General features: G+C 42.4%; 1 protein-coding gene across 3 annotated transcripts in view; it reads left to right on the top strand.

The window, feature by feature from the left end:
* Positions 1–25,497, top strand: part of SGSM2 (small G protein signaling modulator 2) — a 237,801-nt gene extending 212,304 nt beyond the window's left edge. For all 3 annotated transcript variants that reach the window (XM_069946266.1, XM_069946265.1, XM_069946267.1), the window contains 11 exons: positions 2,253–2,317; positions 3,184–3,329; positions 7,001–7,129; positions 8,640–8,822; positions 9,618–10,025; positions 10,182–10,306; positions 18,241–18,323; positions 18,545–18,654; positions 20,078–20,174; positions 21,479–21,646; positions 23,721–25,497. In XM_069946266.1, coding sequence (XP_069802367.1) covers positions 2,253–2,317; positions 3,184–3,329; positions 7,001–7,129; positions 8,640–8,822; positions 9,618–10,025; positions 10,182–10,306; positions 18,241–18,323; positions 18,545–18,654; positions 20,078–20,174; positions 21,479–21,646; positions 23,721–23,809 — 1,603 coding nt within the window. In that variant the 3' untranslated portion in view covers positions 23,810–25,497. The remainder of the gene's footprint in view (positions 1–2,252; positions 2,318–3,183; positions 3,330–7,000; positions 7,130–8,639; positions 8,823–9,617; positions 10,026–10,181; positions 10,307–18,240; positions 18,324–18,544; positions 18,655–20,077; positions 20,175–21,478; positions 21,647–23,720) is intronic.
* The last annotated feature ends 449 nt before the right edge of the window (positions 25,498–25,946 follow it).

Below are 25,946 nucleotides of genomic sequence, written 5' to 3'. Positions count from 1 at the left end.
ACCTCCACCTCTCCTCTCTGCCCTGCATTAAAGGGGTTATCCAGCGCTACAAAAACATGGCTACTTTCCCCTTACTGTTGTCTCCAGTTTGGGTGGGGTTTTGAAACTCAGTTCCATTGAAGTAAATGGAGCTTAATTGCAAACCACACCTAAACTGGAGACAACAGTAGGGGGAAAAGTGGCCATGTTTTTGTAGCGCTGGTTAACCCCTTTAAAGGGGAAGTCCAGGTAGAGGTAAAAAAAAATGAACCTGCTGCAGAAGCATATAGCATTACTTACCTGTCTATCCCAGTTTCGAAACTACCAAAATTCATTTGTTTTGGGGGTTTTCGTTCTGTCTTTTCTAGATGTACTTCCTGGTTGAGCAGTTATACACAGTACTTCAGGTTCCAGAATGCAATGCTTTCCCTCAGCTGTTCATCACAGTCCTCCACCCTGCCCATTCCCCGCCCAAAGCTGTTGCAGAACATCTAGGCTGTGTTCACACAGTGCGATTTTATTGTGTTACTGAATTATTTTTTTAGTACTTTATCATTTCATTGTGTTCCCACCCAAACAACACACAGTATTCTCTAGCTGTAATGCAGATTTTATTTTATTTTTTCTTTTCATCTCCACGCACATATTATGATCGAGCATCTTTTATCTTTGAAGTTGAGCCCCAAAATAAGGAGTTTATCCAATACTATCTTACATGAGATAAGGTGTTTATGCCTTGTTTTTTTGTCTAGGTGGGATTGGCAGTGTCGGCTCTGATCCTCTGTTCTGTTTAGCATCATTTAATTGTGTTACTGCATCATTTTTGTGAAGACGCTGCAGTAATGCAATTAGGCTCCAGCATGTGTGAACATAGCCCTAATTTCACTGCAGGCTTTTACACAATCAGTGAAGTTGCAGCAGCTGCTTCTGTCACTCCTTGCTGCTCAGGTGTAGTAAGGGGCTGGTTAGAGATGGTGAATTGGGGGATCCAGCCAAGCCGCCTGTGACATCACGCCCTGCCCCCTGTCTGCATCATCAGCCTGATCTCAGCAAACACACACAATGTGAGACAGAGCCATGGAATATTTGTCTCCTAAGGGGGAGAGCAGTGGGAGCAGGAGACAATGTGGATTGGCACTGAGGCCATTTTTCTTCACTTCCCAGATGTCAATCAGCTACCAGTGTAGCAGAACCACACAGATATAATAATACATTATCTAATACATTACATAGACATATCTATATAACCTTTAATGTACTTTTAATAGAAAACAAGTGTTCCTTATCTGGAGTTCCCCTTTAATATTCAGAGGGCTTGGCTTCTACCACTGTGCCTTTTACATCAATCATGCAGGGCAGGTGGAGTTGGAGTTGGAGCTGCAGATTTACAACCCTTAGGGTATTTTCTCACTGAGTAAAATCGGCGGAATTCCTTGTGTGGAGAGCGACGGGAGCGGATGAGCACAAGCCCTCCCATAAACATACTGTGGGACACTGAAGCAGGCAGGATTCTGTGAAGGTGATTTTTCTCAGTGTGAATATACCCTTAAACTTAAAATGTGTCATTTGTTGTATCTCCCAGCTGTCTACCCATGTCTGCAGCTCTTAGCATGATTTGGAGCTCACTGTTACCCTTTAAAGCCACTCTGTACCCACAATCTGTCCCCCCAAACTGCTTGTACCTTCGGATAGCTGCTTTTAATCCAAGATCTGTCCCGGGGTCCGTTTGACAGGTGATGCAGTTTTTGTCCTAAAAAACAACTTTTAAACTTGCAGCCCTGTGTCAAACGGCTGTGGCCTAGATTGTGTATGCATTAGGCTGGCACAACCTCTCTGTCTCGCCTCCCCTCCCTCCTCATAATTAGTAATGCCCCTAGAACATTTTCTCCTGTCTGAACATTGTACAGGTGCTTAACGATCCAGCCCATGTGCCGTGCTTACACAGCTGATGAGTAGGAGACAATCTGCCTGGAGCATTCGTAATGATGAGGAGGGCAGGGAGGAGGGACAGAGAGGGTGTGTCAGCCTAATGCAAACACAATCTAGACCATGGCCAATGGGCACAGGGCTACCAGTATAAAACTTTTTTTTAGGACAATAACTGTATCACCTGCCGAACAGACCCCATGACAGATATTGGATTAAAAGCAGCTATCTGGCGGTACAAGCGGTTTGGGGGGGGGGGTCAGATTGTGGGTACAGAGTCGCTTTAAGACACCTTGCATATACATGATGCTGATATTTTTCTATTTAAATTATTTTATGTTTCACAGGACCCCGCTTAAGTTATTGTGTGAAAACATGAAAAGACAGATTGTTTCCAGAGCTTTCTATGGATGTAAGTCAATAATGTTTTTTTTTCCTTATACATATTTCCATTGTCATTAAAAATAAACCTGGTTTTATAGAAGCGCTGTAGAATTTGGGACTATATGTTGTATTATCCAGTACATCAATGATAGCCTAGGCATTTCCTTCAGATTGCCTCACTATGCGATGAGGGTTCCAATCTCTCAATCATGTACTGAGCAGTAAGCGATGCTAATGTAGCACAGTCAAGTACAGAAGGCCAAGAAAAGAGTAGTCAATCAAGAGTTAAACACAACTGAGAGGAGAATAATACCACCAGTAAACTTCTTGCACCTAGTCCTTGGCCCTGTAAGATAATGACTATTCCTACTCTCTTGCATCTATAAAACAGATTGTTTCCAGGTATTGCTAATCCACCCCACTATAGCCCATATTAGGTTTATGGGAGAACTATTTGTTCAAGAATAGAATGTATCGGACCTCATTTACTAACATGTTTCATCATTAAATTGAGGGTTTGTTTTCTTCCCCCCAGTGTTCTCTTGCTTCCCTACATTTACCATGTCGCCATATTTTATAGTCATGCTTCCATTAAGGTTGCATTCTAAGGCATTCTATTTTTACAAGTAAAAAATTCATATAATTCTATGACAAGCAAAATATCCTGGATAAAGAGATTTTAATATATACATTTATCTGATCTGTGTGTATTCTGTATTTTTGGGTCTAAAACCAATAAAGAGACTTCCGTTCAAATTTCTATTTCCTGAACATATTTATACATTTAGGCCTGTGTGCTCACCATGTTCAGAAACTCCCATCCGTCCTAATAAGTAGTAATGATTGTATGATTGTATTGTGGCTGAGGCTTCCTACTGTGCTGCTTCCCTGCAGGGCTTGCTTACTGTCGTCATTTGTCCACTGTTCGAACACATCTCTCAGCCCTGGTCCATCACTCAATAATACCGCCTGACAAGCCCTCGGATGCATCAGGTGGCCTAACCAAAGAAGTATGGAGCAAGTATCAGAAGGATATGAAGGTAAACTGCACACTCCATGCCTACATTACATTAATCTCAGTTCTTCTTTAACATCATAACAGACGGTGCAAATCTTAATACCTAGAGATTTTATATAAAGGTTAATCACGGTGTAGGAAACATTTTAAAGTTCTTCACTGTTTTTAACCCCTTGAGGACCGGGCCTGAAATGACCTTAAGGACTGGGCCAATTGTCACTTTTGCGTTTTCATTTTTTCCTCCTCGCCCAATAACTCTTTCATCTTTCCACCTACAGGGCCATATGAGGGCTTGTTTTGTTTTAGGAACAGGTTTACTTTGTAATGGCATCTTTCAATCTGCCATAAAATGAATGACGGAACCCCCAAAATATCATTTATGGGGGGAATTTGGGTCAAATAATGCAATTCCGCAAATTCTGGGGGCTTCCATGTTTACGTTTACGGTAAAACTGAAATTTTTTCTTTCTTTTATAGGTCAGTCTGAACACAGTGATATGCATGTTTACTAGGTTTTCTAACGTTTTACTATTTTTATTAGCAGTAAAACTTTTTTTTTTGCAAATAGGTATATTTAAAATGGTCCTATTGTGACATTTTTTTCTAGATCAGATGTATTGATCGCTTTTTATTAATTTTTTATGCATAAAATGTCATTTAAAAAAAGCTATCTTTGCTGGGTTTTTTAGTGCTTTTGTTCATGCTGTTCACTGTGCGAGAATAATAATGTTTTATTTTAAGGCTGGGTTCACACTATGTATATTTGAGGCTGTATTTGTGAGGCTGTATAGCAACCAAAACCAGGAGTGGATTGAAAACACAGAAAGGCTATGTTCACATAATGTTGTAATTGAGTGGATGGCCGTCATTTAATGGCAAATTTTTGCTGTTATTTTAAAACAACGGCTGTTATATTGAAATAATGGCAGTTATTTACCGTTATATGACGGCCATCCACTCAATTTCAACATTGTGTGAACAGAGCCTTTCTGTGTTTTCAATCCACTCCTGGTTTTGGTTGCTATGAGGACCTGACTTGAGGACCAAATACTGCCTGAAGTATACATTGTGTGAACCCAGCCTTAATAGATCGGACGATTACGCACACTGCAGTATATTATATGTTAATTAACTATTATTTTTATGTGTTTTATGTATAAAATGGAAAAGGGGGGTGATTTTCACTTTTATTGGGGGAGGGGCTTTGGGACATTTTTAAAAAACTTTTATTGACTTTTTTTTTTACACTTTTTAAGTCCCCTTAGGGGACTTTTACATTAATACATTAGATTTCATACACTGATCACTGCTATACCATAGCATAGCAGGGATCAGTGTTATCGGCAATCTTCTGTGATCTTCTGATAGAGTCTGCCACAGGCAGGCTCTATCAGAAGATCACAGCGTTTAAGGGGTTAATGGCGGGCGGCCAAGTGATCACGGCTGCCTGCCATTGAGGGTGAGGGCCTGGCTGCAGATTTCAGCCGGTCGTCACCCGTAATGTGCATTTATGTCCTCCTGCGCCAAGGCCCAGGCAGCGGTAAATGTACACCCTTGGTCGTTAAGGGGTTAAGATGATTGCTGATAGTGAGGCCCTATAGCTGTGACTTGCTTTGTAGTGTATTTATGCTGGTTGACCTACTTTATTGCCACGTGCACAGAATGGATAGGTTTAGTGCCATAGAATATTAAAGGGGAAATCCGGCCATTTACAAAATCTTAGAGCCTGCAGAGGTAAGGGAGAACATAACAATCGATCATTACTTAACCCTCCTCTTGCTCATGATGCACCACATTTTCCCCTGGGTTGTGATGATGTCACGAATCAGGGAAAATGCCCGCCCCGCTTGATGGATTGCACGCTCAGCCAATCAGTGACCGGAGCTGCATCCCACCCCAGTCACTGACTGGCTAAATGGGCTGTCCATCAACCAGGTTGGCACTGCAGGAGATCCCAAAGCCCAGCGGGGGTCCTGGAGAGGCAATCAAGCCTCAAGTATAGTTTGTTATGTTCCCCCCTGCATCTGCAGTTTCAAAAACTTTTTTATATGGCCGGACTTCTATAGTTATCATCTTTATCATATATATATTTCAATTGAAAGGGAGAATGTTCTAAATATGACCATTCACTAATAATGCTAAGTTAAAGAGGATGTACCACCAGGTCATTCCAAGGGAGCCGCGTCATACAGGGGAGGGAATTCCCTCCCACTGGGGGCGGCCCGGCCTACCTCCAGTGCTTGAGCACCAGCCGGTTCCTGTGCATAGAACGGCGCCGCGCACGGGAACCGAGCAGCGGTCCGAAAAATGGACAGCAGCGACGGCTTCCCTGTGCCGGTGCCGTTTGATCAGTGGGTTCAGATTAAACCTACTGGACTAAATGGCCCATAATTGCCCTGTAATGTGATACCTCTTTCCACGATTATTTCTATTGGTCAGCCCAGACTATTTATGTTTCAGCATTTTTTCTGCCATTTTTCTGACTTTCTAATACTGAAAATATGTAAACATTTTACACTGACTTTTTTCAGCACAGTATTCTCTTGCCAGGATAGTAATCAAAGCAGCATCACTTTTTTTATTTCATTTGTACACAGGTCATAAATCATTCTGTGCAATTTCATCTTTGTGCTTTGCACTTTTTTAATCTCCCTTTCTGACAAGATGAATTTGCTATATTATACTTGATTCCAGACAGCCTATTAAAAGTGAATGCGGGGCATCCTAAAACATTAACCTCTAGATTCATCTACTGGTGACACAAGCTGCTGCTGAGAGTTCTCAATTTATCCATGTGTTATGGAGAGTTTGCTGGCTGCATAATTTTTATCATAATTTTTTTATCTATTAGAAAACAACATATGGAGGCACATTTATGGGTCAAAACATAAAGGTTTTTATAGACATCTCTAGTAGACACCTTAACAGGCATATAGTTGATATTGACGGTCTCCCTTTCTCTAGAGCACAGAGATACTACTTGTGATAGGACCATAAAACTCTATTTTCCCTTAACAATTTTTATTTAGAAAGTGTTCTGCTGAATGAAACCTCTGCTGCAATATAAACTGTGTGCCGCTAACTTACTATAATGGCAGCTTCCATGGATAAAAGTAGTAGACTCCATTGCAGTGGTGTTCACACTACTTGACTCTCTTGTGTTGGTGTAGCCAGTGTGGTCCCCTCTGGAAATAACTTTTTAGTTGGTCCTTAAAGGGGTATTCCCTTTTTGCAAATGCTTTAATTTAGCAAACTTGACTCCACCACTCTGCTCTAAAAGCAGTGGTCTGGCTGGCTAGAATGTTCAGCTGAACAAACGTGTATAAGTGAGTAAAGGGTGAATTGGGTCCTGGAGGAATGTTGTTTCAGCCAACTTAATTTCTACAACAGATTTAGAATTGTGGTCGACCAGGAGATTAGAGGTGAAAGGGTTCACACGCAGCATTTTGGCCTGTAGTGTGGTCAGTATTGTAGCAAAAATCAGGGGTCCACATAAAAATGGTGCAAATATTTCTATTATAGATTTCTCTGTGTCAGCTCCCCTCCTGGTTTTGGCTGACTCGGTGTAATGCATGAAATGTTTGGTAACTGCGTTAAAAAGAAAATCTTTTTCATATCTAAATGGCCCCAAATGGGCCCAAATGTTTGTGTTTAGAAAGAAATATACTCAGCATACTTTGTTCTGTAAGACAGAATTACAAAGAAATGGAGCTGCTGAGGATGGTGTATTACGGGGGAGTAGAACATGATATTCGCAAAGAAGTTTGGCCTTTTCTACTTGGACATTACAAGTTTGGCATGACTAAGAAAGAAATGGACCGAGTGAGTATTTGATTTTTTTTCTTCTTCTCTACCCTCAATGTGCAAAAACGATTATGTTGCAATAGCAGATCTTTATATTATAGGGCCATGTTCACACAACGTATGGTTAGCATATATCACTACCGTTGTTGCAATTTGCAACAACGGACGTAATTTATGCTAAACATACACTGTATTTGAATGAATGGAATTCTGTCCGGAGCATATACACATGGCATACGCTCCGGCTGGGATTTAAATCGGCCACACAGAAAACTGACATGTCAGTTTTGTGTGGACACTATTCATTGAATAGCAGCCGCAGAGAACCTGTCAGTTAACACAATGTAGAGTGCAGCTCTGGCCGCACTCTCCATTGTGTGCAATGTGAATTGGGCTGTGGGCACACACGGATGCACCCGCATCCGAATTCAACAGAAATAAAGATCATCCTGCCGATACTGCAGTACTGGCCAGGATGATCTTCACTAACACCAGCCGTTCTTTGACCCGGCTGGGGCCACTGCTGCAGCAATTCTAGATATAAATGATAAAACAAAAGTTATACTAGACTCTATAATAATATAGTCAGAAACTTATATGTCTTACACCAATATTGATAAATCATTATTTGCAAGGGAAGGTTTTCATCCAAAGTTCCCCATGTATAAAAAACTTTTCACCACTCCCCTTATTAAGAGCTAAATCTTTCTCCATTTTGCAGTTATAGTCTCCTTTTTTTATCTTTGCTTTTCCAGGTATCCTGGCAGATTTCCAGTTTTTAGCTACAATGTCTGTCAAATATATCAATAAGTCTCTGCCAAAACAAAAAATTAAATAACTCACTTGGAAACCTGCATTTGTTCAAAACCTAAATTAAGTCAGTATAGGGAAGGAGAGCAATCCTGTACTGGACCTATAATGGAGGAAACAAATGCCTTTACCTCAATCCATTAGCGCTCGTTTACTGGGGCTATTACACAGCCTGATTATTGTTTAATAAGAGCTGCAGGGACATCTATACCGCTTTTACTTTATACATTACCTGTCCAGGTTGCAGGGCTCCTCTTGTGGTCTTCTCCCCGGGTCCCGCGTGCTCCAGCTTCAGAGTCGCCTGTCTCAGCTGACAGGCCGCTCAGCCAATCACTGGCCACAGTGGTCCCGGCCAGTGATTGGCTGAGTGGCCTGTCAGCTGAGACAGGCCGATCTAAAGCTGGAGCACACGGGACCTGGGGAGAAGAAGACAGCAAGAGGAGCCCTGCAGCCTGGATAAGTAATGTTAATTGTCAGTTTCCGGCCGCGCACTGCTAATACGCACTGTCGGCGCCCGACAGTTATAGGATCAAACCTATATCAACGATCATATTGTATTGTATTTATTACTCAGAGCGATAATCGTCCGAATCGGCCCGATTATCGTTCCGTGTAATAGTACCCTAATAAGAACCCTAGCCTTGTAGCCCCAACAAGAAATTGCACCTGTCATTTTTTACAGTAACTGAATTGAAAATCTTTTTATTCTTAATCTTAGGTTGATGACGTAATTGCATCCAGGTACCAAAAGGTGATGGCAGAGTGGAAAGCGTGTGAGGTGATAGTCAAGCAGCGGGAGAAGGAATCTCACTCAGCCATTTATGCTAAACTATCATCTGGTAGTAGTATTGACAGCCATGTGCAACGCCTCATTCACCGGGACTCTACCATTAGTAACGATGTAAGACAACCCTGTTTTTTGTTTCTCAGCTATAAACTATGTTTACATGTTAATTCTTTGTGACTCTAGATAACTTTAATTTAAAGATTTTTACCAATTATTCATTTTTAACCTTTTTAATATAGCGTATTCTTTTGGGTAAGGCTTGAGAACCACTTAAATAACTCACAGCAGATCGGTTTACCTATGTTATTATTACTGCATGGAAGGCGTGTTTGCACATACAGATAGCAATAGCAGAAAATGCTTTATCTGAATTTCTTTGGCAAAAAAGTTTGCCTAGTAACTGCGGTGATAATAAAAAGACCAGGGTGTCCGTATGTTGGTCAGTAAAAAGTACTGTAAAGTACAGTGGTGAGACGCTACTCATCTTGGGTGGTCATGTTGCAAGCATGACACTTCCTGAAGCTTTTGATGATAGCTCATCAGTTGCCTCCCACCAGTCTGGGTATCCGGCATAGAATCAAGAGATACGGGATGCCAAATCCAATTGATAATCCTTAGGAAAAATACATTAGGTGGATCATAATTCTTTGCTACACCTATAATTGTAGGATTCATTGCCATACAGCGACTACCAGATCCACCCTAAGTAGTACCAACTATTAACCATCACGGTGACTTGCACATCTTCAGCATAGATAAAGAATGAGTTCTTTAGTGGGCCCAAGAAATCCCATACTGACTCATCGTAACTAGCAAATGCAAATCATATGTATTAGTCATGGTTTAATAATATAATGAAAAATATTTGTTTAATCCAACTTTCACATCTGTTAATATTTTGTTTCCCAGGTTTTTATGTCTACCGAAGAAATAGACGTGACAGACAGAGATCTCAAATGCCGGCACGATAAAACGTCCACGCTCATCCCTGCAGCTGGTACTCCATCTGCTATGGTGGCGGCTGAACCTCAGCAGTCAGTGGAGTTTGACTCTCCAGATTCTGGTCTTCCCTCTTCTAGAAATTACTCTGTGACCTCTGGGATCCTTTCGAGCATTGATGATCAACAAAGCATATGTTTTGAGGAAGAAGAATCGAGCACAGAGTCTGATAGGACAGAAATGAGTTTGGGTCCACCACGAAAAACCAAGGGGGTTCTTAAGATGCAGGATTCTATATGTGAGGAGCAGCTATGCTCCCAGCTAGAGTATTTAAATAATTCTGAGGATATCTCTTCCATGTGCCCTACGTCGTATACAGTAAGTCATGGTGGACATGCTAATAACATTCTAGCTAGCGGCTACTGTCATTCAATTTGCTATTAGTACTGCAGCTGTTTCATAAAAACCAAAACATTTTCCATATAAATTTAGCCTGAATTGTGCTTTTTTAAAGGTCTTTTCTCTTCATATTAGATAGAATTATTGGACACTATTGCCTTAAACTTACATCGAATCGATAAAGATGTCCAGAGATGTGATAGGAATTACTGGTATTTCACACCGGATAATTTAGAAAAGCTACGGAACATCATGTGCAGGTACATAAATCCTACATTTCTCTGTATTGATAAGTAAAATCTTTAATAGAAAGAAGCCATGTTTTTTTCATTGTTGTAGGCTTTGCACACAAAGTTCTTCAGTCTTTACAAAAGTTTTCAGCCTCAAAAAAATCAGTGTTTCTAACAAATAAATAAAACAAACAAATAAAAGGCTGAAAATTTCACACATTTATTTTTTGTCATAATGATCAATTTTTAGCTTTTTTGCATTTTTCTAAACTTTTTTTTTCAGATACTTTTATCAAAAGTGCTGTGGGAGGGGTATAGTCAGGGTGGGAGGGCTATGATGAAGAGCTGAGGAGAAGCAATGCATTCTGGAAATTGTAGTATTGAGCAACTGCTCAACTGGGAAGGAGTTATTTCTGACAGCAGATAGGAGCTACAGAACCTCATAGATATTTAAGAGAGTAATAAATCTGCGTTCTAGTTAGGTTACGTTCCAATGAGCAATAGGTTATAAAAGCAAAGCAAGCACATGGGGGATTAGCAAGTCTATAACTCTCAAACTGTACAGTTTCGGAAATGCTTGAAATTTTTTTGCAGAAATCAATAGTACAGGCGATTTTAAGAAACTTTGTAATTAGGTTTATAAGCCAAAAATGCATTTTTATTATGAAAAAGCAGTTTGGGAGGCGGAGCGAGCAGCCGATGGAGTAGGACGTGCAGAGGAGAGCTCCTGACCCACGCAGCAATTACAGCAGACCCCCTTACAACTAAGGCACCCAGTTCATGGGGAAATCCACCAGGAAGTCCTCCCAGGCACCCTCCACTACCTCCAGAGCCAGTTCGGGGTCTCTCCCATAAGAAGGTACTTTGCACGCCTCGATGCTGCGGCTCCTCTCTCCTCCGGCCCCCCTCTGTCAGCGCTGAGGAGATCGAGTAGAGCCCGCACCCGAGCCCGCACTGATCCAGCTGCAGCTGGCTTACCCCACAGACGAGCGGGAGCTCCGACGGCTGGGGGGGTCCTCACATAATACCCCGGCTCTGCCCACAGCGTCTCCTTCCCGACGGGCACTTGTGGACACTCCGGACCTGGCGCTATCTTGCCGCCACATGGGACAGGCGCAGTACCGGCTAAGTAACCAGACAGGGAGCAGCCCAGCCACACAGACCGGCTCCCTCGCACCTGCCCCCGCAGTCAGTCGCTCTCTGCCGCCCGCCCCATCAGTGCAGAGTGCAGGGAAGAACTGCCGTTGCGGGAGTCAGCCATCTTCTCCCCTGGAAACTGCGTCACCATGCTCCCCCTCACAGGTACTAGGGACTGTGCCTCTGTGAGGACCCCCGGACAGTATACACTTGCTGAGCACTCCCACCCAGTCTCTGCAAGCCCCCGATCTGCCTGCTAGACCGGATCACCCGCCATTAACCCTCTCAGGACTGATAAAGGGTACTCCCCCATCCTCCCTACGTACAGCCTCCATTACTGAGGTTCGAGCCTGCAGCACTGCCATGGCATCTCAGCCAAAGTCACAGAGAGCAGATAAAGGGCGCCTGAATACACGTGCTCTCACCCATGTGAATGCAGAGATTCATGCCTCTCCTGTTGACCCCCTATACCCGTTGGGTGCAGACAGCTCTCCCTCAGGGATTTGGCCCATAGCCCAGGACTTTGATACTGACTCTCTCCCCCCTAAAGGGGCCTCCTTGCAAGACGTCCGTCACCTCTTATCACAACTCCCTACAAAAAATGATTTCCTTTCTCTGATTTCGGAGGTCAAAAAAGCATGTAATGAAATTTCTGAGGTGCGAAAGGATATCCAGCTGATTACGACTAGAATGGAGACTCTGGAGGACGATCATGATGATACCAGGGGCTACATAGCACAATTACAATCCACTGTTAGCTCCCAAACTTCCGCCCTGAGTGACATGCAAAGACACATTGAGGATTTGGACAATAGGAGGAGGCGGAACAATATAAGGGTTCGGGGCTTACCTGAGGCTACACAAGATGAGGATCTACCTGAGACTCTTGAGGCCATCTTTAACTCCATTTTGGGGGAGCCTGCGGCCCACAAGGTGAAGCTTGATCGGGCTCATAGGGCCCTACGGCCAAGGCCCTCTTCTGGTGTACCCAGGGACGTAATCTGCTGTGTGCATGATTTCCAGCTGAAGGAGCGGATTATGACTACGACTAGAAATATGCATAATCTGGAGTTTGATGGGGCGCTGATTCAGCTATTCCCAGATCTCTAGTGGATCACTCTGCAGAAAAGGCGTCTACTCTGCCCCCTCTTGACCTTGTTGCGGGACAATGACATCACATATAGGTGGAACTTCCCCTTTGCCCTATCCGCTCGCAAAGATGGACGCTCTGCAGTTCTGCGAGACCTCTCAGATCTTACCCGGTTCTGTGAGACTCTGAATCTCCGGGTTCCTAAGATTGAGGAGTGGACACTCTCACCGCCAGCACTCCCTCTTCCTCCGGTCTGGCAACCGGTGGGACAAAAGAAGCTTCGACGTAGATCCGGAAACTTGTCCCCTGGTCATCGGTCCTCCCCTGAGACCCCTACCTGAGCCCGTGTCTGCCTTAGTACTTTAGCTTAATACCTACTGATTATGGGGTCTTTTCATTTGATTCTACTATGTACTCTCTTTTCTCAGTTGCGTGGGTCTGCTCTGTAGACCGGAGTTTATGACACTCTTCCTGCTCTTTTCTTTTCTTCCCTGCTCTTCCGCCTCCTCTGGGGTTCAGGCTCTCCTCTTGTGAGTTTATCTCTCTGGTTTTTACTCTACCCCATTCCTTACGTTTGGTGTAAGGGTCATTGGCCATGTGCCTCCTCTCCAATGTTGTTGGTAATTTACTTTATCTTTTTGTGTTGGTCTTGTCTGTGTCTTCCCCTGCCTTTCCCACTTTGTCTTCCCACAGTTATGTCCTAGTTTACAGATCTCCAGTCCGGCAGCTTCTCTGCAATGTCGACATTACTGAAGGTACTCCTCTTGCTTGTCTTTGTTGTGCCCCAGGGCCAGGTGTGCCTCCATATGGGCAGGTATCGTTCCTCCATTATTCCCAATGATTAAGTGTATCTCTATTAATGTGAAGGGACTTAATTCTAATGCTAAGCGGAGATTGGCACTGAAAGAATTGAGGGATGCCCAGGTCGGTGTTGCTTTCCTGCAGGAAACACACTTTGATCACACTGCTAACTTTAGGTTTGCTCAGCATCAGTATCCTCAGGTGTACTCAGTAAGCATAAGGGTAGTAAGCATGCAGGAGTGGCAATTTTAATCTCACGACACTGCCCTATGCAGGTGACTTCTTCTTTTCTAGACCCAGGGGGGAGATATGTTATTGTGGAAGGTACTGTTCAGGGGAGACCTGTCCTTCTTTGTAACGTATATGCACCTAATCGCACTCAGATTCCCTTCCTCCGCAGGGTTCTCAAGCGAGTTGCCGCCTATCCCCCATCACTGTGAGTGATTGGTGATGATTTTAACCTTCCCCTGTCTGGGATAATGGATAGGCATTCCGTTGTTGGTACGCCCCCATCTCCTGAACTACTTAGACTTTCTAAGGAATTCAGGAAGCTAATACGTGCCCACAATCTTTATGATTTATGGCTCATTGACCACCCTGCGGAGCTCACCTATATATTCTATTCTCACCCCCGTCAGACACACACTAGAATCGACTACTTCTTTGGGAATGTGCCGACTGTGCGTCTGTCAAGGGGTGCCTCTATAGGGCCGATCTCCTGGTCGGATCATGGCCATGTCGCTCTGTCACTGGCCTCTTTTCTGTCCCCCACCCGCCACTGTCATTGGAGATTAAATGAAACGCTCCTAAAGACCCAGATTCATAGGGACTCTATAAAAGAATGCATTTCCGCATATTTTATGGAAAACGAGGGCACAGTTGCAATCCACTCTATGGGAGGCACACAAGGCGGTAGTCAGAGGGCACTGTATCGCACTAGGATCCCGACTTAAAAAAGACACCCAGGCACAAGCGCAGGCTACCAGGAAGGAGATAGCGACACTAGAACAGAGACTGATTAGTCAGCCCTCTCTTGGGATATTGTGTAAGCTCATAGCGGCTAGAGCACGCCTTATGGACCTTCTCATGCATAAAGTGGAGCGTATGTTGCTCTACTCTAAACAGAGATTCTATGAGAAGGGGAATAAAGCCCACACATTGCTGGCACGAATGCTTTCAGACCGCTCTGCCGCTCAGACCCCGCATGTTCTCAAGGATCATATGGACAATCCTAAATATCATCCCCGATATACTAACTTTCTCTCTAAGCTGTACTCTCTCCCCTCCACCTTGCCCTCAGATCCTGGGGCCTGCCAGCGACGGATACAGGACTTTCTGAAGCATTGTCGGCTTCCGACTCTACCCTCAGATGCACTAGAGGAGCTTAATGCCCCAGTTACCACGGAGGAACTTCAGGAGATTCTGAAGTCCTTACCGTCTGGCAAAGCCCCGGGTCCGGACTGATTCACGTATCTCTATTATAAAACTTTTTCTCCTCTTCTTCTTCCTAAACTTGCCCTACTGTTTAACGCCTTCTTGCGGGGTGAACAGATGCCTACTCCCCTTCTCCATTCTTATATTACCCTTATCCCCAAGCCGGAGAAGGACCCCTCGCAGTGTGCCAACTATAGGCCAATCGCACTGCTGAACTCTGATTTAAAGTTATATACCAAGTTGTTGGCCACCCGCTTGGGGTATTGGCTTCTCACCCTCATACACAAGGACCAGGTTGGTTTTGTACCTGGCCGCCAGGGGGCAGACAATACCCGCAGAGCTATTGATCTAATTGACGCAGTGAATAAGCAGTTGGGACGGGCTCTGATGCTGAGTTTAGACGCTGAAAAGGCGTTTGATCGCCTTAGTTGGTCTTTCTTCTTTGAGACCTTACGCTCTTATGGCATCTCGGGCTCGTTCCTGACTGCTATTCATGGCCTTTACTCTAACCCTACGGCCTCAGTTAAATTGCCCAATCAGTTGTCTAATCCCTTTACGATCCGCAATGGCACGCGCCAGGGGTGTCCTCTCTCACCGTTATTATTTGCGTTGTGCATTAAGCCCCTGGCATGTGCCATTCGGAACGATGCTAATATTCGGGGCGTGAGGGTGGGGGATAGGGACTTCAAAATTATGCTCTTTGCTGACGACATCCTGCTGTCCCTGACGGACCCTCTCACTACCTTGCCTGTTCTCCACGCTCTTCTGACCTCTTTTGGACTGCTGTCTGGTTATAAAGTTAACACGACCAAGACTGAGGCTCTTCCCATTAATCTCCCCCATGCCCAAGTAGTGCACTTACAGGCTAACTTTAAGTATAAGTGGTCTACATCTTCCCTGAAATATTTGGGTATTAAGCTCACACCCTCGTATGATACCTTATATGCTGCAAACTTTCCACAGCTGTTTAGGGATCTTAGGGCCCTTCTGGGGAAGTGGGCCTCCCGGTATATATCTCCCTCCTGGGCCGCATAACCTCGGTGAAAATGACCATTTTGCCAAAGCTCCTATATCATTTTGAAACCCTCCCTGTCCGGGTCCCCTTGAGTGAGCTGAAAAAATTGCAGGCAGCGGTCTTTCGTTTTATATGGGCTAATAAGCGTCATAGGATACCTAAATCAGTGATGATGCATAGTAGGTCCCAGGGGGGCTTGTCTACCCCCAACATCCTCTATTATTATTGGGCCACTCACCTGCGTCAGATCTCAGGCTGGGCGTCCCAATCTACGTTTAAAGTGTGGGCGTTGATAGAAAAATTGTGGTTAGCCCCTATCCACCCGAACTCCTTTCTGTGGTCCTCTGCCCCTCCCCCCTGTCCCTCCTCTTCCATGCTTGGCCCGATTCTCTTTACAAGGCAGATATGGTCCACATGCGCAGCCCGGTTCTGTCTTTATTCCAAGGACTCTCCTCTCATCTCCTTCTTGTTGACGCCCTCCCTCGAGATTGGCATGTCCCCCTTAGTAGTGAGACATTGGATTGGTAAAAGGTTGTTCCACTTTGCTGATATCATGGACCAAGTGACGCGAATCCTCCAGCCCTTTGACAAACTTAGGGAAAAGTTCGACCTCCCTGGGTCAGAGTAATTTTCTTATCTTGCTATACGACACTATATGCATTTGGTTTTTGGGTCCTTCACGGTCTTGAGGCCCACGGCCTTTAAACAATTGATAAGGGCCGGAGGATCCACCAGAGGACTCATTTCGGCCATATATCAAATTTTGAACTCGCCTGTGGGGGACTTGCCTGTTCGACACAAGTATATGGATAGATGGGAGGCTTCACTGGGTAGAACGATCTCCCCCGAGGTATGGCAGGTGATATGGAGCAGGGCGGCCTCTTCTTCTATATGTACAAACTATAAGGAGACCCACTACTAATTCTTGATGTGCTGGTATCACACCCCTAAATTGCTCCATAAATTGAATAGTAGTATCCCTTCGGTCTGTTGGAGGTGTAATGGCGCAGTGGGTACCCTGCTCCATATCTTCTGGGACTGCCCACTCATTGCGGGCTTCTGGTTGCAGGTGGCCGCATTGATCTCATCAGTTTTGGAAATTTCGATCCCTTCAGATCCCTTAACCTATCTTTTTAATGTTAAAAAACTTTAATGTCCTAAAAAACTAGGTAAGAAACCCACCAAATTTATGTTTCAGATATTAACAGCCGCCAAGTCCCTCATCCCCCGTAATTGGAAGCAGACCTCCCCTCCATCCTTTGAGGACTTATTGGCAAGGGTAAAGGAAATCAGGGGCCTCGAGCGACTCACCGCGTCCCTGAATAACCAACTTCCATTGTTTGAATCTGTTTGGGCTCCCTGGGAGGCTTACTGTGGGCGCACTGGTGTATCTCACTAAAAGAGAAAAGTTTTGGATTTGTTGATCTGTACCCCCCCTTCCTATCCATGCCCTTCCTTTATGTGTATTCCCTAAGTCTGCGTGTTTCTGTGTTTGCACCCCTTGTTCTATTTGCTGTGGGGCTACACATTGCTTACAATGACTGCTCTGGTGTATTGGTTATATTGGTTGATATGCTGTCTCTCAAGGTTTGGGTTGTTATGTGTCAGTTTATTCTTCTTTTACCACAAATTGCCACTGTCCTCTTTAAAGGCGGGTTGTTCCTATCTTCTCGCTATGCCATACACCCTGTTCTGCTTGTATTTGGTAGCCCTATATTTTTTGTTTGCCTTGTTTTATTGAAAAAGGTTAATAAATATTACATTTAAAAAAAAAAAAGCAGTTTGAAGCTCTCCCTCCGTCTTCATAGTTTTCTATCGAGAAGGGAGTTGTGGAGGGAGATGAGGCACCAAAACAGGACAACAAAGAGTTAATTTACAGCTACATCACCAGGCTATCTTTTCTAAAGTCAGCACTGACCTTTCTGAATACCAGCTTTCACCCAGTTCCCACTGTGTAATCCTTTGTTCTCTGCTCACTGCTGGTGACTAATCTCCCTCCTCCCCCCTTCCCTCTCCATAGGTTAGACATGGCTCAACTGATGTAAAAGAGTCGAGATTTCCTGATAACGTGCAGTGAATGAGAGGAGGGGGGACCTGGGGAAAGTCTTTTTGAATGCAGATAATGGCATATTTGCTTAATAAACCCAGTTACAAAGTTTGTTAAAATCGCCTGGACTATTGATTTCTGCAAAACAAAACAAAAACAAACGAAAGTGACACTTTAGTTCTACATAATGCATCAGTTTAGACAGGTTTTTTTTTTTTATGACACATCCTTTTAGGCCAGCCTGTTAGATTTTGGCAATGATGGAACAAACAATGACCGATGGACTGCACTCAATGGTACTTCTACTTGTTTCAGCACAGTCTGTGTCTCCAGCCATGTACTTTGTAGAAAGTATATATATACTGGACGAGGTTCTGGTTGTTGCAGCAAAGTGTAATATATCAAATAATTGAATTTGGCTACTCTTATTTTTCATGCAGTTATGTGTGGGAGCATCTGGATGTAGGATATGTGCAAGGCATGTGTGACCTCCTGGCTCCATTAATGGTGGTTTTAGAGAATGGTAAGTAAAATTGTGTAAAACACATCCAATGTTAATGCCATGAGCTATATATAGTAAAATCCTCAGCAAAATTGCATGTATAGGCCATGTTATGGAAATCCAAGCAGATAAGTGTATAAGATTACAGAAGTGTACATACTACAGTATTTCATATGAAATCAGTATATGTGTTCGGAGCCTCCACATGTTATGTAGGTAGTAATAATATATTCTATCCATAGATGTAATGGCATACAGCTGTTTTACCCAGCTCATGAAAAGAATGAGTCAAAACTTCCCAAATGGAGGTGCCATGGACACACACTTTGCAAACATGAGATCTTTGATCCAGGTAAGTGAAATCTATAATAAGCTGACACTTTTTGTTCTCTAGAGAAAACTCCTTATCACAGACAGGATTACAGTGAAGGTGACACTAATTTATAGATAAGACAGGGTCATGCCATTCACAATATGTAATGATTACAGCTCAGCCTGCCCCTTCCCTGCAAAATTATCTCTGCACAGCTCACAGAGCATGCCTAGAAAGTTTTTCCATAGAAGTCGTCTCTTCTCTATTTTGTGCTTACAGCATATAACTAAATGCTGTGCAGAAGCCATATGGCTGTCCCCATAAGAATGCATAAGAAGAATTACATGGGGGTTATTCGAGGATTGAATGGGAGCCACATATAAATCATCTCCCAGCAGGCAACCAGGAGATTTACAATAATATTTTCAACAAGATCATTGTACATCTAATGAAATGTATAGAAGCCCCCAATCATTTATGTGCCAGTTTGAAAAAACACAATGCCTCTAACTGTAGGTGCGCTTTAATTTTACAAAATAAATAAAAATCTAACCTAATGTTATCATAATAAAAAAAGAGTTCCGGAGTTATTAGGCCTAATCAGCTCAGTAAGTATTGTCAAGCTTTCTATGACGTTAATCTTTATAGTGTTTATGATTAGAATTTTATTACACTTATTAAGGTGATGAACATAATATGGGAGAACTTAATTTGTTTTCATGATAAAACTCATATTAGAGCTCCGTTATCATAAGTGCGCACTGTTCCCATACGCAAAACCTCTGAGCTAAATCCCAATGACAATAAATCCCCTAAGTAGTGGATATCAGGTTTGCTCAAGAGAGCCATAGTAATGAAGTATCATGTATTTATTCACACAAGTAGTATGTTTAGAGGGATTATTATCTTTTGTGTGTATGTGAGTAAACACTGTTCTCTCCCTCCCCTGAAGGCCGCCATGTCCCAAGATCATTGCTCAGAGACCAGGTTTCAAAAGTATGATTAGAATTTAAAAGGGTTTGTTCACTGAAAACTTTTTTCTTCTCAACTGGTGTCAGAGATTTGTAATTCACTTCTATTGAAAAATCACAAGTCTTCCAGTCCTCACAGCTGCTGTATGTCATGTAGGAAGTGGTGTATTATTTCCAGTCTGAAGAGCAGGAGAGAAGGAGAGTTTTTTATGGGGTACTGTGTCAGACTGGAGAGAATACACCACTCCCTGCAGGACATACAGCAGCTGATAAGTACTGGAAGACTTGAGATTTTTTTTATAGAATTAAAATACAAATCTCTGGCACTTTCTTGCACCAATTAATTTGAAATAACAAAACAAAAAAACACAGCTACTGTCTGGCAAAAAACAGCACCACCTACAGCACATAATGTCAGACATCATGTATATAATGTAAAGACACAGTTGACATTTTCCTTTAACTGGTGCAATGGATTTTTTTTTTTATAGATTTTGGACTCTGAACTCTTTGAGCTCATGCACCAGAATGGAGACTACACTCATTTCTACTTCTGTTATCGTTGGTTTCTTCTTGATTTTAAAAGAGGTATTTCCGTCTGATTGAACAGTCACTATAGAACAGTCTCTTCATTATGTATTTTTTCTGTCAGTATATCGTTTCCTAAATTAAAAAACTACTTATAACTATCCGTTGTGTGTATATATATATATATATATATATATATATATATCATATAAGCCTAAATTGTCAGGGCTTTGTGCTCACCCAATGTATTTTTACATCCATTCTCCTGATGGTTGTTGCATCCCCCACAGCAGCCCTAACACCCAGATTCTAGTGTTGTTAACAGCTTCTGGTTCTAGTGAGATCATCAGGATATGTGAGATTGGAGGAGAGAAATTGTTACAACAGATCAGGCACACTCACCTGCCCAATCCCCTCAGTTCAAGTTCTCTCTGGTCTTCGCTCTTTACTGCTTCCTGGTCCCCATCATAACACAAAGAAATGACTGCTCAGCCAATCACTGGACACAGTGGTGCTATACCTCAGACTCTGATTGGCTCAGCAGGTGTTTCTAGGACCCAGGAAGCAGTGAGCATTGGGAAAGCAGAGGCAAGGTCAGACAGGTGACCTTTATCCCAGCCCTGGCCTAAGCAAAAAAAGATGGATGTCAGGAATGTGCAGTAGCCTGGTGTGAACTGGGCCTGTTTTTACTTTTGTGAGACACACCCGCTTGCTTCTCAGCTTCCTGGCAATGCAGGAGTTATACTGAGTTCTGCTAGACTTGATTATACAGCTGAGTAAGTCTGTGTGATTGACTGGTTTTTCTACCTGTCTGGAACCTGGAAGATCAGAGCGCCGGTCCAATGGGGATCCGGACCGGGCTCTTGGTCAGAATAAAAGAAAGCTTAGTCAGTCTCCCAGCGCTGGCTATTAGGTTTCATACCCTGGTCCTAGCTCTCCCTGTCTATTCCTGTGATCCCCGTCCTTACTCCCTCTGCTTGCTTGACTTCGTTACCTGACCCTCTGGCTTGACTTTTGACTATACAATTGTTAACTGATTCTGTACTACGCTGCCTGTTTGGTTCTGACCTTGCTTGTTTGACTATCTGATATTGTGTTTGTTTGTCCGTCTTGTTCTGTGTGCACATATCTAGCACAGGGAACGTCTTTGTGGTTTCCACGGCCGCCTAGGGCCGTTTGAGGCAAGTAGGTAGGGACAGTTGGTGGGTTCAGCATCAAGGCTCACTGTCTTGTCTTGTCCCTGCCTCCCCATCCCTGACAATGGACAACCCCAAGTGGCATACTCCTCACTATTGTACATGCTTGGATGGTAGTTCTCCTAAACGTATATTTCTAAAATTGTTATATGTGTTCTTTTTTGGCAGAGTTGTTGTATGAAGATGTGTTTGCTGTTTGGGAAGTTATATGGGCAGCCAGACATATTTCCTCAGAGCATTTTGTATTGTTCATCGCTTTAGCTCTTGTGCAAGTTTATCGAGAGATTGTACGAGACAACAACATGGATTTTACAGATATCATCAAGTTTTTTAATGGTAAGCACTTTACGTGAGATTTTATGACTCTAATTAAAGGTTTATTATATTGACTCTTCTTGCACTGACTAATGACTAGTAGAGGTGATGGTAACATTTTGTGGTCCTGCAAATGTATATATATATTAAAGACTTATTCCCACTCCATCCTCTTTGCTGAAGTCTGACTAAAGTGGGTCACTGAGAGTCCCTTTTTAATGTTTAAAGAGGTTTTCCAATGATTTAACCTATTTTCAACTAATAAATGAACCTATTTATTTACTGCGTTTCTGTAGTTGTTTATGATTTCCTTCTGCTTTAGATGCAAACTGCTCTGTATTTTTCATTACTCTAACTATGTCTGGTAAACATCCTGTAAAAGACTTCCTGTTCCTGTTGTACACTCTAGCAAACAATTCAGCCAACTCTATCTAGCACTTTTTGTGTAGCCCTAGCCGCACAATCAATTGTGTAATAGGCTCTGTTAGCATACACAGAACCGTGCTCACTTTCAGTGCAGCTCTGGACTTAAGTGTTGTGGAAGCCAAAATATACAAACATTAGTTTGGACCTTGTAGCCACTAGACGTCATGTTATAAAGCCTTCATACAGATGATCAAGCTCTCTATATTTGTTATAAAGAAGGAAAGGATAGTATTCTTCAAAACTGGGCTACTCGTGCAATCTATCAAATCATGTAGTTACTAAATGGATAAATAGATGTCCCATCAGCCATTAGTAAGACACACATACCTGTCTATAGCATTCAGTCACAGGAACTTATTGGAATGTTTTAAGCATGTACAATGACTTTAAAGAGAACCAATCACGGAAGATTTTTTTTTTTTTTTATTCCTTAATTCTATTTAAATTACTTTTTTATTAATATTTGTAAATAGAATTAAGGAATTTTCTGTCCGCGTTTTTAATTTATTCATGTCTCTCTTCACTGTCACGCGCCGGCTCTTTTCAAAAGAGCCGGCGCGTGACAGGAAGCTCCCGGCATGCAGAGCGGCAGGAAGAGCTCCCATGAGCCTTTGCCCGCCGCTCTGTAAATACACAGCGATCTCGCGCTATACAGCGCGAGATCGCTGTGTATATCTGTCCTAATTAAACCTATTAGTTTTCTCATGAAGATACAGACTGCATTTGCAGTCTGTATCTTATACTTTACCTAATCCTATGTAGCAATGTAGTAAGCCGGGCGCCATCTTGATGACTGGAACGCACCGCTGGAACGCAAATGACGTCATCAAGATGGCGCCCGGCATTACTGCACCGCTACATAGGAGTAGGTAAAGTATAAGATACAGACTGCAAAGGCAGTCTGTATCTCCATAAGGTCTACTTATAAAGATACAGACTGCCTTTGCAGTCTGTATCTTATACTTTACCTACTCCTTTGTAGCGGTGCAGTAATGCCGGGCGCCATCTTGATGACGTCATTTGCGTTCCAGCGGTGCGTTCCAGTCATCAAGATGGCGCCCGGCTCACTACACTGCTACATAGGATTAGGTAAAGTATAAGATACAGACTGCACAGGCAGTCTGTATCTTTATAAGTAGACCTTATGGAGATACAGACTGCCTTTGCAGTCTGTATCTTATACTTTACCTAATCCTGTATAGCGGTGCAGTATTCCCGGGCACCGCCATCTTCATGACGTCAGTTGCGTTCCACTGCTGGAACGCACCGCTGGAACGCAAGTGACGTCATCAAGATGGCGGCGCCCAGCAATACTTTTACTACTATACAGGATTGGGTACAGTATAAGATACAGACTGTAAATGCAGTCTGTATCTTCAGGAATAGACTTAGGGAGAGAGAAACTTTTATTATAGGGACAGTTAATTTTAGGTGATTGGTTCTCTTTAAGTCAACCTCTAAAAAGCTAAAAAAATGAAGGTTTTGAAGAGAATCCCATTGATCACCAATTAGGAGTATTTCCAAAATTTAATTCAGTATTGATGCTTTGTCACATTTTACCTGTATTGTTTTTGTTTGTTTAAAGAGTGAATGAACCCGTAATGTTAATCTCCAGAGAACAAATATGAGCAGATCTCTAACCTAAATTCTTGCTTCTCACTTTTGGTAGAAATGGCCGAGCACCATGATGCACAGCTCATTCTGAGGATAGCCCGGGAACTAGTTCACAAGGTTCAAACTCTGATTGAAAACAAATGAGGAACTTCCATATTTCATAGAAGACCATTTAAAGCAGGATCATCATCTAGAGGTGCTCAAAGGGCCTTCAACTGTGTCCAGCAGCAGCGGAAACCCATCTCGAAACCCATCTCTTTTTAACCTGTGTATTAATGTTTTTTCAGGATGTTTTACATTTTGCTGAAAAAAGAACAATAACATTCCAGATAAAAGTAGGATCAGAGTCTGGTCGTAAGGAAAGAGTCACATATCTAAAAGAGCCCCATTTCAGTGAAATGGGAAATAAGTATCAGAAGGCACCAGACATTGTGCACCCTTGATTTCTGTGCTGCTGTAATAGCAGGAGTATATCTTTGTCTTCAGAGACTGAAAACTTACTCCATGTTGGCCAAGGAATTTTTTAAATCTTCTCCTTTCAGTTGACTTCCTCGGAGGACAGATGCCATATGAAGTCCTTTAAAAATCATGTTAAGTTAAATATGTTCTGTATTTTGTTCCGCATGCAGATGTGTCTCTATAACCCACTGTGATTACCATGAAGGGCTGTTTTGAAAAACACCCAGCATGTGATGGGCTGTGTAGTCTATAAATAACAAATTCTCTACATCCCGATTGCCAGAACACCAAAATCTGATGTGTCAATGGTACATTAGCTCTGTCTACGGCTCACATTATCCTTTGTCTGCGGCAAGGCACATTCTGAAGTCAAGGACATATGGAAAGTACATGAGTTAGATGCCTTTGCCTATTACATGTCACTTGAAGGTTGGATTAGGAGTGGCAGAGTGACTTGCTTTCACAAGTGCTTTTGGTAATTTTCATAAAAAGTGAACGAGATGAGAACCTTTTTGTATCATAAAGGAAAACACAGTTACTATATATAAAGAGAGAGAGTGAGAGAGATTTACAAATAGTGTCATTTCTCAGGTGGTTTTCTCATATATTTCATATAAAGATGCTAAATGACCAGTGACACCTCCATGTTCACATAAAGAAGCTCTTATAAATGATAACAAATTTACAAAATTATTTTTGAAGTTATCTTGAATCGGACTGCACCTTATAGATCATTCTTGTCTCTGAAGGGCTTTTTTTTAAGCCCAAAGTGGTGCATGTACTTTGATAAGAAGGTGACCCCTGTGTAACCTGTGGCTTTATTGGAGTACCTAGTCTGTTTCGTGGAAGTTGCTTCTGTATTATGTTTTTAAAGAGCCTGCAGTATTAGTAATGAGTGGGGAAACCATGGTGCATGATGGATGCATGTACGTTCTATGTAAGTGTAAGGGAAAATGGAAAAAAACATGGCAAATCAAGTTCAAATCAGTTTACTCCTCCATGCATATAGATTATGTAGGTAAAATGAAGTCCCAAGGTCTAATCATTATAAGTTAAGAGTTTTTTTTCTGCCATTATATTTGTATGATATACCTGTATAAGAAACATTCATTTGACCGTTCTACCTAGACCAAAGGGAGTGCAAGCTGTGCCAATGTTTGAAGTTGCTTATCTTGGGTTATTCTCTTAATGTGTGTGAATAGATACGAATGTGATTGTTTTATGTGATGCATTTATGAAAACTGCCTAGTTAGCTTACAGCTTCTTCTGTCTTCCTCTCGTACACAATCTGGAAGACAAAGATGTTAGAAAAGCTAGAGTGTATGTAGAGACCCTGTTTTCCATTTTGTAATAAAATAGCATTCATAATAAAAGGGTTGTCTACTTAGGGCGCCACCTCTCCATATACCCTAATAGGACGCATAGAGCGATGGAATCACCTAACCTTTTTAGTATAGTTTAGTTCGTTTACATTTAGTAAATGTACAAATCACAGATATACAAATTAATGTTTTTTCAATAGTGGACTATTCTGGTTTTATGACACATACCTCAAAGAAGTCAAATGAAACATTTAGTTTTATTTGTTTTGTTTTGCATTTCTTATTTTTAAAGCTTTAAAGTTTTTTTTATCAGTTTGCCGTCTTCCTTGGACTACCACTCTATATTCTTTTTACAGTCTATGTATTGTATTTGTACTTATTTTATACATAGCTGACTGGGATCAACAAACATCTTTTAGCACACTCTCTATTAGAGTTTCATAATTAAGGAAATTTATATTTTTTTCCCATTGTTACACATGGCATCTTTTTCTGTTTTG

The sequence above is a fragment of the Dendropsophus ebraccatus genome, chromosome 11 (genome assembly GCF_027789765.1).
Source record: "Dendropsophus ebraccatus isolate aDenEbr1 chromosome 11, aDenEbr1.pat, whole genome shotgun sequence".
In the NCBI taxonomy this organism is placed as follows: Eukaryota; Metazoa; Chordata; class Amphibia; order Anura; family Hylidae; genus Dendropsophus; species Dendropsophus ebraccatus.
Note: the sequence above shows the minus strand (reverse complement) of the source record. Positions and strands in the feature narration are given on the sequence as shown.